The sequence below is a fragment of the Peromyscus eremicus genome, chromosome 12 (assembly GCF_949786415.1).
Source record: "Peromyscus eremicus chromosome 12, PerEre_H2_v1, whole genome shotgun sequence".
NCBI classification, from domain to species: Eukaryota; Metazoa; Chordata; class Mammalia; order Rodentia; family Cricetidae; genus Peromyscus; species Peromyscus eremicus.
The window spans coordinates 36596747-36610056 of record NC_081428.1 but is presented as its reverse complement, the minus strand read 5'-3'; the positions used below and the strand labels follow the sequence as shown (position 1 = coordinate 36610056).

Here is a 13310-nt window from a genome sequence, read left to right as displayed (position 1 = left end):
AATGATTCATTTGAGGACATTTTCACTAAGATAATTAAATGAGCACTTAGGTTGGCTTTGCAGACACTGTCACAGTTAGTTCCAAAAATGAAAGAATGCACGGTCTTCTCTGCCATGTCCATCTCTTTGTAGTGTCATGGGCCCATTAATGCTCATCCCCTTGTTTGACCAAAGAGGCTCTACCATGCTAATTCTTATTAATCTGGTCAAGTTTCTAATTCAGATACTGCCTTATTCAGGTGAGGTGCCTTTTCCCTGGGTACCCCAGGGGTCCCTAGAGGGTACTTCTCAAGTCAAATTCTTCTCCAGACTTCAAGCAACCTGGACTAAGGCTCAAAGCCTGCAGTGTGTCTATTCCCACTGCCTACCACAGTCATCAGGCCCATAAGCAGTCACAAATACTTGTTAGATATGAATTTGTTCATAGTTCGGGTTCATGTATAATACATGTGAAAATACAGTATTTTGTATTCTAAATTGAGTACTTATTGAAACTTGAGTATTTCTGTACACTACCTTTAATTTTCTCTACAACTATCAAAAGTTTCATAACATGGATCGAGTCATGAAGGATTTCCCCACAACGGCTAACTTTTAAAACTTTCTCCAGAACTTCATACTTCAGCACTGCACATATCCCTTTCCTCCCGTTCCAACTCCTCTTGTGCTCAACCCCCCAAATTCATAACCTCGTTCTCTTAATTACTATTGTTATGCACACACCTCCCACATCCCCCCAACACACAGACACACACACACACCCTCCACATGAACAGTCACCACACTAGTAACTACACTGTATCATGTAAAGACGTGTTACTTCTATGTTGTGGAATATTACTTTACATTTGTTCATGCTTCATTTGTTTTACTATGTAAAGCGGTGTTATACATGTTTGCCCTGCATTTGTTTAGGGATGTAAAGATGTGTTGCCTTGCCTGCCAAAGGAACCTGACTGGTGGTCTAGTCAAGAGTTGACTGGCCATCAGCTAGGCAGGGGAGAAATGGGCGGAGCTGGCGGGCAGATAGAATAAGTAGGAGGAGGAATCTAGGCTTGAGAGGAGAGAGAATGGAAGAGAAAGAGAGGGAGATGTCCAAGGCCAGCCAGCCACCGAGTAGAACACACAGAATCAAAGAAAGGTAAAAAGCCCCGAGGCAAAACAGATGAAGAGAAACAGGTTACATTAGGCTATGAGAGCTAGTGGGACAAGCGTAAGGTAAGGCCGAGCATTCACAACTAATAAGAAGTCTCTGTGTCTTCATTTGGGAGCTGGTTGGCAGCCCGAGAGAAAGCCTGCTACAGAGGCTCTCATAAAATGTCTGTGTTAGAAGACCTCACTCATCTTCGGTAACTTTCTAACAGAAAACTGAACAGCAACACTTTCACTTCCTCTCCCAATTTCTCCTTCTCTAATATATCCCAGCACTTTCACATATGTACGTACCCGCCCCCACACAGGCAAACACATACATGCAACACGGTCACACTAAGCAGCAGTATTTACATTAGAAAAAGATTTGGAACTACATTTTTTCTTAAAGATTCCAACAGTGAGTATACCTAGCATTTTATCTATGTCATATATATATATACATATATATATAGTATATATTTTAAGTTATCATTTTAAATTATTAAATTTGCAAGTTTACATTTTTTAATTTTAAGTCATTGGCTTAAACACCTGAGATGTATAAATTTAAATATGAATATTAATACATTAGCACAACTATTTCTTAACACTGTTAGGCCACAGCACAACTTTGCTACTTGATAAAATAAAAATAAAAATAACGGAACACGAACAGCTGCTTTACCTTTAAGACGCGTTTGATAGAGCCCAGCACCAAGTTTCTTTCTGGGTGCTTCTTGTTCTGGAGAAGCCAGTCCCGATTTAACACCTTTTCCCCTTCTTCCAACACACACTTCTGACCCTGGAAATAGGGCTTCTCATAGAGAATCCAGCTGAGCAAATAGAAGCACAAGGGGCTGGTGAACCAACTTCTCTAACAAAGGGTACTGAGTAGGTCCCAGATCACTGTATGCATTTTTTAAAGCCAGGTTAGCTCCCACGATTAGCATATGTTACTTTTGAAATAATAATACAGACTAACAACGTTCAAAAATATCTGTACAAATTAGAAATAAAAATACCGAAAATGGAGGGGGCTGGAGACATGGCTCAGCACTTAAGGGAACTTGTTGCTCTTGCGGAGGGCCTGACCTCCGTTCCCAGAACCCACATGATGGGTCACAATCATACATAACTTCAGTAACACCCTCCTCTGACCTCCACAGGCACCAGGCATGCATGTGGTGCACCTACATACACGTAGGCAAAGTACTCATACATATGAAATGAAAAACATTAAATACAATTTGAAACACTGTATCACAATAGAGGCCTGAATATATATTTAGGCACAAATACACTTTAATATGTCACATACACAAAACCTTACATTTATATAAAAATAATTTAAGGACTCAAGTTATGTTTCTGTCTTAATTTTTCTATCACTGGATACCACAGATCTTTCACGAAGACAACACTACACCACATTGTTTACAGCCCACATACTGACCTAGTGTTTAGGGCTAACCTAAACACTAGACACAGAAACTCTGGCTCCAGTATGTCCATGGGGCAGTGTCCATAAGAACAAAGGAGGTTTTCCCTCATTTTTAGACCACACTAGGAATTCCTGAGTTGTTGAGCATGTCAACTATACAAATGACTCCATGTGGCCTTCACATTCCACAGCTTCCCACAACTCTGAACTCATTTTTTCAAAGCCATGTTTCATTCATCTTGACTTGCAAATCTATGTAGATAACACTACAATTGTAAAATGACCCTGATGGTACACATTGTCTTGCCATCCGTTGCAGGCATTAAGAACTAAAAACAGCCTATATAGTATGTCACAGTGAATAAAAGGAATGAGTTCTAAAACAGGAATGATGTTTCAAATACCCTAGTAAAATGAGGAAAGAGAATATGACGTTAATAAAGAGTACAAAAAGCACAAACGTAAGAAGTCACGGTTAATCTGAAACACTAGGCTGTAACAGTTCAGAAGGGTTCTTACCAGCCTCTTACAACTTTTATCAGTGCCCCGTTCGGGAAAGACCACGTGGTAGCATCGGGAACATTACAGTAGACCTCTTGTTTATATTTACTTCCATGGAGATCATAGATAATCATCTGCAACATACAGTAAACAGAGGTGGGCAGAGTGACGAATTTTAAGAATGCATAGCAAAGTTCAAAGCGTCATAAAACATAAACAATAAAATTCCCTGCATGAGTGAAGCAAATGTTTGCGGTAATTACTGCAGATGTTAAATCCTTAAATTGAAAAAAAATAAAAAAAAAACCTCTCACTGTCTAAGTCAGTCAAAAGTATTGTCTTCAATTCCACACGCCTTAAAGTAACCAAGTTTCAGCAATTATATCAGCCCACAAGACAACAATATGCTTACCTTCCCAGGCCTTGGATTACACCTCAGAGTTTTTGTGTCAACATTCTGAAATAGTAAAAGTGGAAGAACTAAGTGAGATATAACTGGGGAAGAAATCTATACACACACAGAGTTCACACTCTTCACAGTTATAAACCCAATTTGTCACACACTTATTAGATAACCATGCCATGTAGACTAGACTAGAAAAACAAACTGTAAATACAGAAGAAAGTAACATCACGTTCCTGCCTTCAAAGTGCACAGCTCAGAGAAGCAAACAGACAATCACACTCCAATAATGGTTTAAAACACGGACATGGCCCCAGCAGGGAGCAGAGGCTGTGGGCTAGCGAGGAGGCTCAGAAAGGGCTTCTTGGAATGAGTAGCATTAAGAGAACTTGAAAGAACAGGATTTTTAAGAGTGAAAAACTGGAGTAAATAACAGTAGAGGAAATATTCCAGGAAGAGAGCCACCTGGATAGTTCCTTGGGGTGGAAGAAGAGAAAAGAACAGGAGTGTGGAGAGAAAGCGGAAAACACAGAACCCAGATGGTGTATCAGCGAAGAGGGTCTGCTGTATTTGATAAGCAGTGAGCACCAGAAAAACAACATTTCATCTAATACCATCGTTTATTTTAAAATCATCTTGGTTTTTAGGGTAACTGCTCAGCATCCAACTATTACTAAGTTACTAAGGCAGTTCAGGGTCAAGATATAGTTCCATGATATTGGCAATGTCAGCAAAGAAAGCTCCAAGCTCAAAGAGTATTCCATGTTAGACATTTGAGTATTTCTAAGTCAAGGAAAAATGTTAACTGAAGCTGAAAGCGTTTTTTCGGCTATGATTTGGCTTTTTATTTTGTTTTTCTTATGAGGCTGCTCAGCACCCTTCCTTGCGAGAAGCACTTCACCAAAGAGGGCGTGGTTACACAAAGAGGTAAAAAAACGTAACTGAACAGAAATTTTCATGACATAAATAAGCTAAATGGGGAGCAGCAACTTTATCATACACAGTAACTTGAGAAATTCAGTAAATTACCCCTTCATTTACATTGAAATATTAGCCAAAGACTGTGAAATCACTGGTTTTGATTAATAGGGCCTCTACTTTCTAAGCAATTTTGCTTTCTTGTTGTTAGCAGATAACTAATAAAACATATGCTATGGCCGGGCGGTGGTGGCGCACGCCTTTAATCCCAGGACCCGGGAGGCAGAGCCAGGCGGATCTCTGTGAGTTTGAGGCCAGCCTGGGCTACCAAGTGAGTCCCAGGAAAGGCGCAAAGCTACACAGAGAAACCCTGCCTCAAAAAAACAAAAACAAAACAAAAACAAAAACATATGCTATGTAAAGCATGTCATAATCCTCAAGTTCTAAAAAAAAGAAAAGAAAAGAAACTTACTCCTCAAAGTAACTGGTGTATGGGTGTGTGTGTGTGTGTGTGTGTGTGTGTGTGTGTGTGTGTGTGCGCTGAACCCTGTCCTTGTATGCTAGGCGACCATTCTACCATTGATCTACACACACACAGCTCTTTTTATTTCTTTTCTTTTGACACAGGGTCCTTTACCAGGCTAGCCTAGAACTTGCGATTCTCCTGTCTTAACCTCCTGAGATTCCAGGCCTCCATGACTGTGCTCCTCTCAACACATGGACATTCTTTATAAGCCTACAGACAGTCTCACTACCTAGAGTTCTGCTTCAATAGCTAAAAATCACAGTCACTTACCTCTCTATACGGACTCAGTCTGCCTGCATGGTCTTGGACACGGAAGTATTTGGACACCGGTTCCTGAGAGCCGCCACCGAATCGGGTTCCTGTTTCTGAGGAATGAGTCCTAGAGGTCTGCAAGTACTGATGATAGGCACTCTTCAGAGAGGAGTGCAACTTGGAAGTCAGGTCTGACTTCTGTAGCAGTGACACCTTTTCTGGCCACAGGCCAAGCTGCAGATTGGAGGCAGTTGGTTCCCTGGACTCCACATCGGACTTGGAGATTCCAGCGCTTTCCGGGTCGTCAGGGTAAAAAGCGATGGAAGGATCTGCCAAATGGAAGGTGACACGCTCCCTCCTTTCCGCTCTCAAACCTTTACTTGAAGCTGCTTCTTCCTCCTCCTCCTCCTCCTCCTCCTCCTCCTCCTCCTCCTCCTCCTCCTCCCCCGCCACCTGTCTGTCATCTCCATCAAAATTTCTCTGTAAGCGCTCTGACACCGACTGTAGGAGGGACAGGACGGACGAGGGCTGGTTTGCACTCTCCCTGGATTTCGTGGAGCCGTGGTGACCAGGCGAGACCTCGCTGGAGAGAACGTCCTCCTGGGAGCTGTCATCCTCGTAAATGGGACTCAGGGCTAAGGGATAAATTTTGTACCTTTTGGCTTCCACTGACAAGAACACTTCCGAACTGTCTCCATCAAATGCCTCACCCGGTTTACCTTCTTTTTCAAAATGATGGACCAGGTCAGTTCTGCTCTCCGACCTTTCACATGCTAGGCCAGGCATGCTGTTAGAGGAGGTGTCGGGAAATAAGACAGACTGTGTTCCTCTTAGTTCTGTAGGAGCATACTTGTCCTCCTCCTGGAGGGGCTCCTCATACAAGATGGTAAAGGAGGAATTGTCTTGTTCATCCTGAGAAATAAAGGCTAAGTTCGACTCTCCTTCCTCATCCATGTAATCCCGATCTCTCCTCTGATCGTAGACTGCAGTAACAGACACGATCTGGTGGAGCCTCACCGCCGCGGCGTCCTCCTCTTGAAAATCTGGCATTGCCAAGGCTGGGTAGCCCTCATAATCCTTACTTAACGTGGGAGACTCATAGCCCCTGAAATGTGAAGCGACTCTGTCAGTGTGCAGTACCAGTCCTTCCTTTACCTCACCAGACTGCTCTTCGGTTTCTTCAGCACTTTTCTCCATGTACTCTGGAGGAGTACCCGTTTCACTTTGAAAGAAAGGACACATGGCGTCCACTTGCGAAATGGTCACCTCTGGTGGTGTCCCATCTGTTCTCTTGATGGCTACCTCTGTGGGTAACACGTCGGGGCTCTCAATGCTGCCTCTAGAATTTTCCGGAGCTGTTACTTCCATTTCCATCTCAGAAGGCATGGACGCGGTTGTTCCATTTGATGGTTCGGTATCTCTCTGGACTCTGTTTTCCAAAATCCCCAAGGAAGAATGGACTGTCTTGTGGCATGTCCCTTTCATGTCTAACACAAATGGGACTGCTGCAGCATTTCTCAGGACATCTTCAGCATCCTTCCGGTAAGTACTTTCCATTTCCGACACTGGTCTCTCTCCCCTCCCACTAACCCCGTCAGTGTCTTTCTGATAAACATTTACCACTTCTAACCTAACAGGTATCCATTCAGTTTTGTCAGCATCTCCTTCAGAGTCCTTTGGGTAAATATCTTCCATTTCTAATTCGACATGCATCACGTCAGTCTTTGCAACATCGCTTTCCTCATCCTCGTGGTAAGTGTCTTCCGTTCCTAACGTCACGGCTGCCACCACCTCAGCTTCTGAAGTGATCCCCTCACCATCTGTTTGGCAGATATTTTGCACTTCTGACATAACAGATGTGACCCCTGTCTTCCCCACATCCCCTTCAGCGTGCTTCTGGTAAGTATTTCCCATCTCCACTGAAACAGGGGTCACCTCAGTCTTGACAATATCTCCCTCTGCATCCTTTTGATGGATAGTTTTCATTTCTGACATAGCGGGCATCACCTCAGGCTTGCCAGTATCCCCCTCGCTATCCATCTTATAAACTTTCTCCATTCCCAAAGTGGCAGGCAATTCCTTGGGTTTTTCCACATGTATCTGAGCATCCATTTGGTATACACCTCCCCTTGTAAGAATGTCAACCTCTGGCTCAGCTTTTGCAATGTTAAGTTCAGCCTCCTCCTTACATGCTTTCTCTTTATGTGACATAAGAGGGGCTGCTTCATGTTTCCTAATATTCAGTTCAGCATCCCTTTTACTTAGTTTTCCCATCTCTAACATAGAAGGTATAAGCGTGAGTTTCCCTACATTTACTTCGTTATCCTTTTTGTGTGCTTTCCCTAACTCTGACATTGCAAGGGGTGTGCTTTTACTATGTCCTGGCAAACTTTTTTCAGATATGCATACAAGGCTGTCAGACAGACTGCTTTTGGAGGTGCCAGGCACGTGGACATCATCATTTGCAAACGGAGACAAGTTTAAATTTAATACAAGAGTTCTAGTATCGTCTGTTGCCATTTTGTGATTATCCACACACTCTGTTTCTGTTGCCTTTTTACAGTCCTCACTGACAAATACATGTGGCCACACTCTGTCATCTAACCTTGTATGGAAGATGTCTTCAGCTTGTAAAATAGTCTCTGATTCCTGCAAATTTATAATATCAGACTGTCCAGCTCCACTTACCAAACCTGGGGACTGTTGACAGGGAACAATCTCTCCTTTAATTGACTCGGTGCCACTAACCAAGTTACCTATGGAGGAGAATTTACCTGATACTTTATTTTCACTAATTTCACATGTGCTTTGATTTACTGCCTGTTCTGATACCAAGAACTCCCTAACTATATCACGTGGTTTAACACCACCACTGTTCAGAATCCTTGAAGTATTAGCCTGAGGTTCAGAAGCCCAGGTATTTTCAGGATCACTGAAATCATCACTTGTCAAATTTTCTTGGGCTGCAGAAATAACCTCATTGACTAATTCACTGCTCTGTTCTTCTAACAAATAAGATATATTCACACTATCAAAATCAAAAAGGAGACTTGTCTCACCAACTGCAGGTGAAACACTGTCCTTGTCTTCTTCTTCGACTTCTGACATATTTCCCACACTGCTCTCTTCCAAACACTCTTTTGGTTGGATTCCTGTTAATGCCACTTCTGATGGGATCTCTCCTTTCACAGTCCCTGGATTCATGACATCATCTTGAGCTGGATGCCCCTGGCCGGTACCCACCGTATGTCTGGATTTCAGTTCTTCCCTGGCAGAACTGAAAATCTCCTCAATCAACGTATCAGCTTTTGAGAGTAAACCACTTTTGAGTAAAAGTTGGTCATGTGCTCTTCTCCTTGCTTCTGTCTGGTCAGCAGATGCTTCAGAACACGGCAGGAATGAGCTGTTAACTGACACTGGCGCCCCAGCAACTGTTCCTGTCACCGCCTTCACGGGGCTGCCAAAGGAGGCAGCGGTTGGGAAATCAAGAGGTACCTCCCTGGTCTGAGTCCCCAAATATCCCTGACAGGGCATCACTTCTGCCCCTTTTGGGCTGCGCGTCTCTAATTCCAGATAAGAGCTGCTATGGTCCAGCCGGTCAGTAACAGAAGCACCTTCACGTGTGATGTTTACAGTAACTTGTAAATAATCAAAATGACTTGGGGGATCATGCGAGTTGACCGCCGTGCTATCTCCTTTTGAGTGGCAAGAGGAGGAAGACGCAGTCCCAGCACTCAGGAGAGGAGAGTTTTCTCTGTGACATGAGGCTTCCCCTTCTGATCTCAGCAGAGAGGGCACATGGAGTGAGCTAGGGTCCTCAGGTGTAAACACGTTTTTCTCCAAATAGGCATCAGAACCCAGAAAAGATGAATATCCTTGTGTGTTGTCGGTTTCTTGGAACTTTGGAGAAATATTATCTGAACTCAGATCTTCCATTTTAGAGAGACTAGAACTCTTTTCAGACATACAAATAGCTAAAGATGGACTGAATATGCACATGTTAGCTTTACAATTCTGTGCTATGGGCCTCGTGGATTCCTCCTCTGGACCAAGAGGTACAATCCCAGGCTGATTGCCTTTGAGCAGAGAAGCAGGGTTGTCTAGGGTGTCTTTCTCTGTTTCTTGTACACTGTGACGTTGAGAGGAAGGAGAAATCCCAGCCTGCTGATTCTCTTTAAAGCCACCACCTAAACACATCTCTTTAATCTTTTTGTGATGCACTGATTGACCATTTCTGTCCTTTTCAATCTCTAGAGAATTTAATTCTGATAAAACAGTCTCAGCTAGCTCACCTGCAACTCTTAACTGAGAAAAATAAAGTTCCTCCTGAGAAATGTCTCTGGGTTCTGCTTGAGAAACAGAAAGCTTGGACAAGGCTTTTCCTTTTCTAGAACGCGATGCAGCAGGGAGGCTGCTCTGAGCATCCTCCTCCACTTGGAGCAGCATTTTAGCAGTTTGGATTTCCAAGGAAAGATAATCAGACTTCTCTGCAGGGCTACCCACTTTAGTGTTTGAGGACATTAACTCTGCATTCTTAGGACTATGAGATAAGACAGAATTGTGGTCCTCTGAGACACCTCCATGCTCAAAGTCCAACAGATCCACCCCAGCTAAATGAGCGCCAGTGGTTTTAGGACCAAAAGGAAACTTGCATTTTTCACTATCAGGAAGGGTTTCCTTGGACTCAACAATCACAGATGCATGTCCAAGGTGAAGGGCAGGATTCGCCCCGTCTGCAGCCTCAGAATGATTTCCCACAGCGTGACACTCACGAGGATGAGAGAAAATGTTGCCCTGTCCAGTTTCACTGGACAGAGATGGCTCCCTCTTTAAACCAGGGAAACCCGACCTGCAGAGCATGTCGACTCCAGAAGCAAAGGCAGGAGGAGGTGAGGCACTGGAATCACAAGTTTTACAGTCAAGGTTAAGAGGTGTCTCAGCATCAGGGAACATTTTGGCTTTTTGTGGATTGTCTATGTGAAAAGTAGATTCGGAAACAGGATTCAGTTCAGGTGTTATCTCACTTTCTACGCATGCTACAGAGTCATTCATGTACTTCACACAACCAGGGTCCTCTTGATTTTTTCCCAAACTGTGAGCTTTGACATGTAGCACCAAACCAAGCCTTTTGGTTTCTGTTTCATACAGTGGCTCGGTATCTTTGGGTAAGGACTCAATTCTGTCTTCTGGAGCTCTTGTATGACTTAGAGTGGTGGGCTCACCCCCCGAGGCACCTTCTGTTTCTTGCGTGATTTCTGAAATCACATTTTTCTGCGAGTCTCGGGCAGGTAACTCCTTTCCTTCGCTAACAAGTTCTGAGCCTGTCTCGGCATGTCCCTGGAGAGCAGTAACGCTGGCGTGATTGACATTCCGCCTGGATGGGCTCTCTGCAGCTGGCTTGTCACAACAGTTACTCTCTGGCAACCGCACATCTTCATGCCTAATTGATTGACTTGGACTTGACAAATTTGTACTTTCCACTTTGGTAATGTCACTCCCATCAGATTTACTACAAGGGAAATCAGAAACAGCAGGTCTCCGAGGCTCAACATGTTCCTCTCTTGGCACTGACATCCCATCACTCATCGTGGGGCTGTTTTCTCTCAATGTCTTTTCTGTTGCAGTTTTTCTCTGAAATTCTGGACAGGGGACCTGGCTGCTTTGACTTCCTATAAACGACGATGGACAGACCAAACTACTCTCAGTAGTTTGTGAGTCAGATCCCCCAACAACAGAGCTGGGGTTAGACACGGAAGAAGGGGAGGCCCAACTTCTCCCAGAACCTCCATGGCTATTTTTATCTAAAATAGTCTTAGATGAAGCAATCTTCTGCAATTCTGGGTTATTTTCCAGATGGCTTTCTATGTTGAGACTTACTTGGCCGCAGCCAGAGACTTCTGAGGAACCTCCGGGCAAACATCCTTTTGGAGCTACCTCTCTGCTGGCTGAGGACAAGGGGGCCATCACAGTGTCCATTATACTTCCAGAGCCAGTGTGTGCGTGTGTACTTGAGTCAGAGCTTTCGTCTTCTCTGTCTAAGTGATTCACAGTTTCCAGCACAATCTGTTGCGTCAAGTACTTCCTGATTTGTGTGGGGCCTCGATATGTGGCATATGTTACTGAAGGCTTCTCTGGTTTACCAACAGTGTCTTTTCTGTGAAAAGAGACAGCATGGGTATCAAGTAACATAAGTAATCACAGTATACCAGCAAGTGTGAAGTATATCCTTCAAATACCACGTCCCATGTATTCAGTTTTAGAGAATATTCTAGAAATTTTAGTTATAAAGTTTACCTGTTTTATTATAAATATTGAAGATTTGACAGGCAGAGTGCAATTACAACTCAGCATTAATGTCTGAGCTCCTCAGAACTGTTCCTTTGCATCTCACTGCATATGTATTTCTTATTGTGGGTATGGAAAGAACACAGAATGACAAACCAAGCCCTGGGTTCTTGTTCTAATCCCCAAACATCCTACCCTAATGGAGCACAATGGCTGTGCTTCATGTTGGTACCATTAAGCTTACATATTACTGATTCCTCCAACAAATCAGAATGCCAGAAGCATCTATGTCTTTACTTTTTCATGTGAATTTGAATGGCAGCGCTTTGGTGCACAAGTTGGAGAAGTTTTAGAGAAAAACAAGATGTGTCTGTCACTCACAGTTAACACTGAATAGGCTTTAATTCAATCAATGATAGAGTTCCTTGCAATTTCCTCTCGCATTAAGTTTTTCAAATATTCAGCTTGTAGTAAGTCCTACATTGCCTGGGTGAATGCAGACATCACAGTGGAGTTCTGGAAGGGCTGGAGGACCAACTGCAACAGGAAGGTCCCGATGTTCTCACCGTCACACTTGCTGTAAAGAGTCTACCTCTACAAGCTCACATAGAAGAAGCCAGGTTGCTTTGTCGCCCTGTGTGAACACCATTCCTAGCCTCTTCATTTTTATCATCAAAGGGAAACTGACCCTAATCCTAAACTCGAAGAATGAAGCTGCTCAATCACCTCCAGCACAAACGGAACCCTTCTACTAAAGATGGACATTTAGTCTCTGAGCCTCAAATTCTCAGGCCACAGTACTTACCGAATTAAGTTATAAAGAGCTAGGAAGTTTTCCCCCCACTATTCTATTAACCATCTGAGGGGACAAGGTGTGCCATCATCAGCTCTGCATATTTAAATATTGTATAAAAGATCTAAAAAATAGCATCTATGTAATGCCTAGTGTGAATTAATGCACGGCTAATAATTATTCTAAATGTTAAGCAATCTTCCTCAAACTAATTACCGTATTTGTGATTTACTTTTTATGTGTATGTATGTGTGTCTGAACGTATGTTCGTGTGCCATGTGAATGCAGGTGCCTGTGAACATCAGAGGACGGCATGAAATCCTTGGAACTGGAGGTATAGGTATTTGTGAACCACCTGACCTGGGTGCTAGGAACTGAGGCCAGGTTCTCTTCAAGAGCAGCAAATGCTCTCAACCACTGAGCCATTTCTTCAGTCCCCAGTGTCTCGATTCTTAAGAGTGATATTAAAGTGTTTAAGTTCTAAATTCATATTAAAATGCAGGACTCTGAATATAAAGATAAATGGTGGAAATATTATTTATGTGACTTTTTCAGGTAGCATCTGCCATAATCTAAAATATTACTACAGAATCCATATGAAAAGTGAAAAAAATCTAGTTAGTATTCCAATACCTTTAAAAATACAGCTCATCTTTACTTTTAAAGCAATATTAAGGAAGCTAGATTTATCTCAATGATAAAGCCAAGTACCTCTCCTTCAGCATATAAAAACTTCAGCATACATCTTAAATTTTATATCTCTTAAATATATCTTAAATTTTAACTGAACTAGTTTATTTCACCTCATATCAAGGCTGGCTCCTAAAATCTTACCACACCATAACTATAGACAAGAAAAAAAGTCTGTTCCATTCATTAGTTTTACTGGCCATTATAAATTAACCAAACTAGGTCCCTACAATAGTGGCTGTAGCTACAGCATGAGTTTCAGACAAGATCCAAGAATTATAAACAAAGCCTGACTTTGCATAAGGCAGTCTTTCTAAGAAAATCTAAGAAGACACAAACAGGGGCTGGAGGTATGGCACAGTGATTA

General features: G+C 42.8%; 1 protein-coding gene across 1 annotated transcript in view; it reads right to left on the bottom strand.

The window, feature by feature from the left end:
- Nucleotides 1-13310, bottom strand: part of Crybg3 (crystallin beta-gamma domain containing 3) — a 110432-nt gene that overhangs the window by 54244 nt on the left and 42878 nt on the right. The window contains exons 4-7 of the mRNA XM_059276983.1: nt 5194-11329; nt 3489-3533; nt 3095-3210; nt 1820-1967 (exon numbers count right to left, since the gene is read on the bottom strand). Of these exons, the coding sequence (XP_059132966.1) occupies nt 1820-1967; nt 3095-3210; nt 3489-3533; nt 5194-11329 (6445 nt within the window). The remainder of the gene's footprint in view (nt 1-1819; nt 1968-3094; nt 3211-3488; nt 3534-5193; nt 11330-13310) is intronic.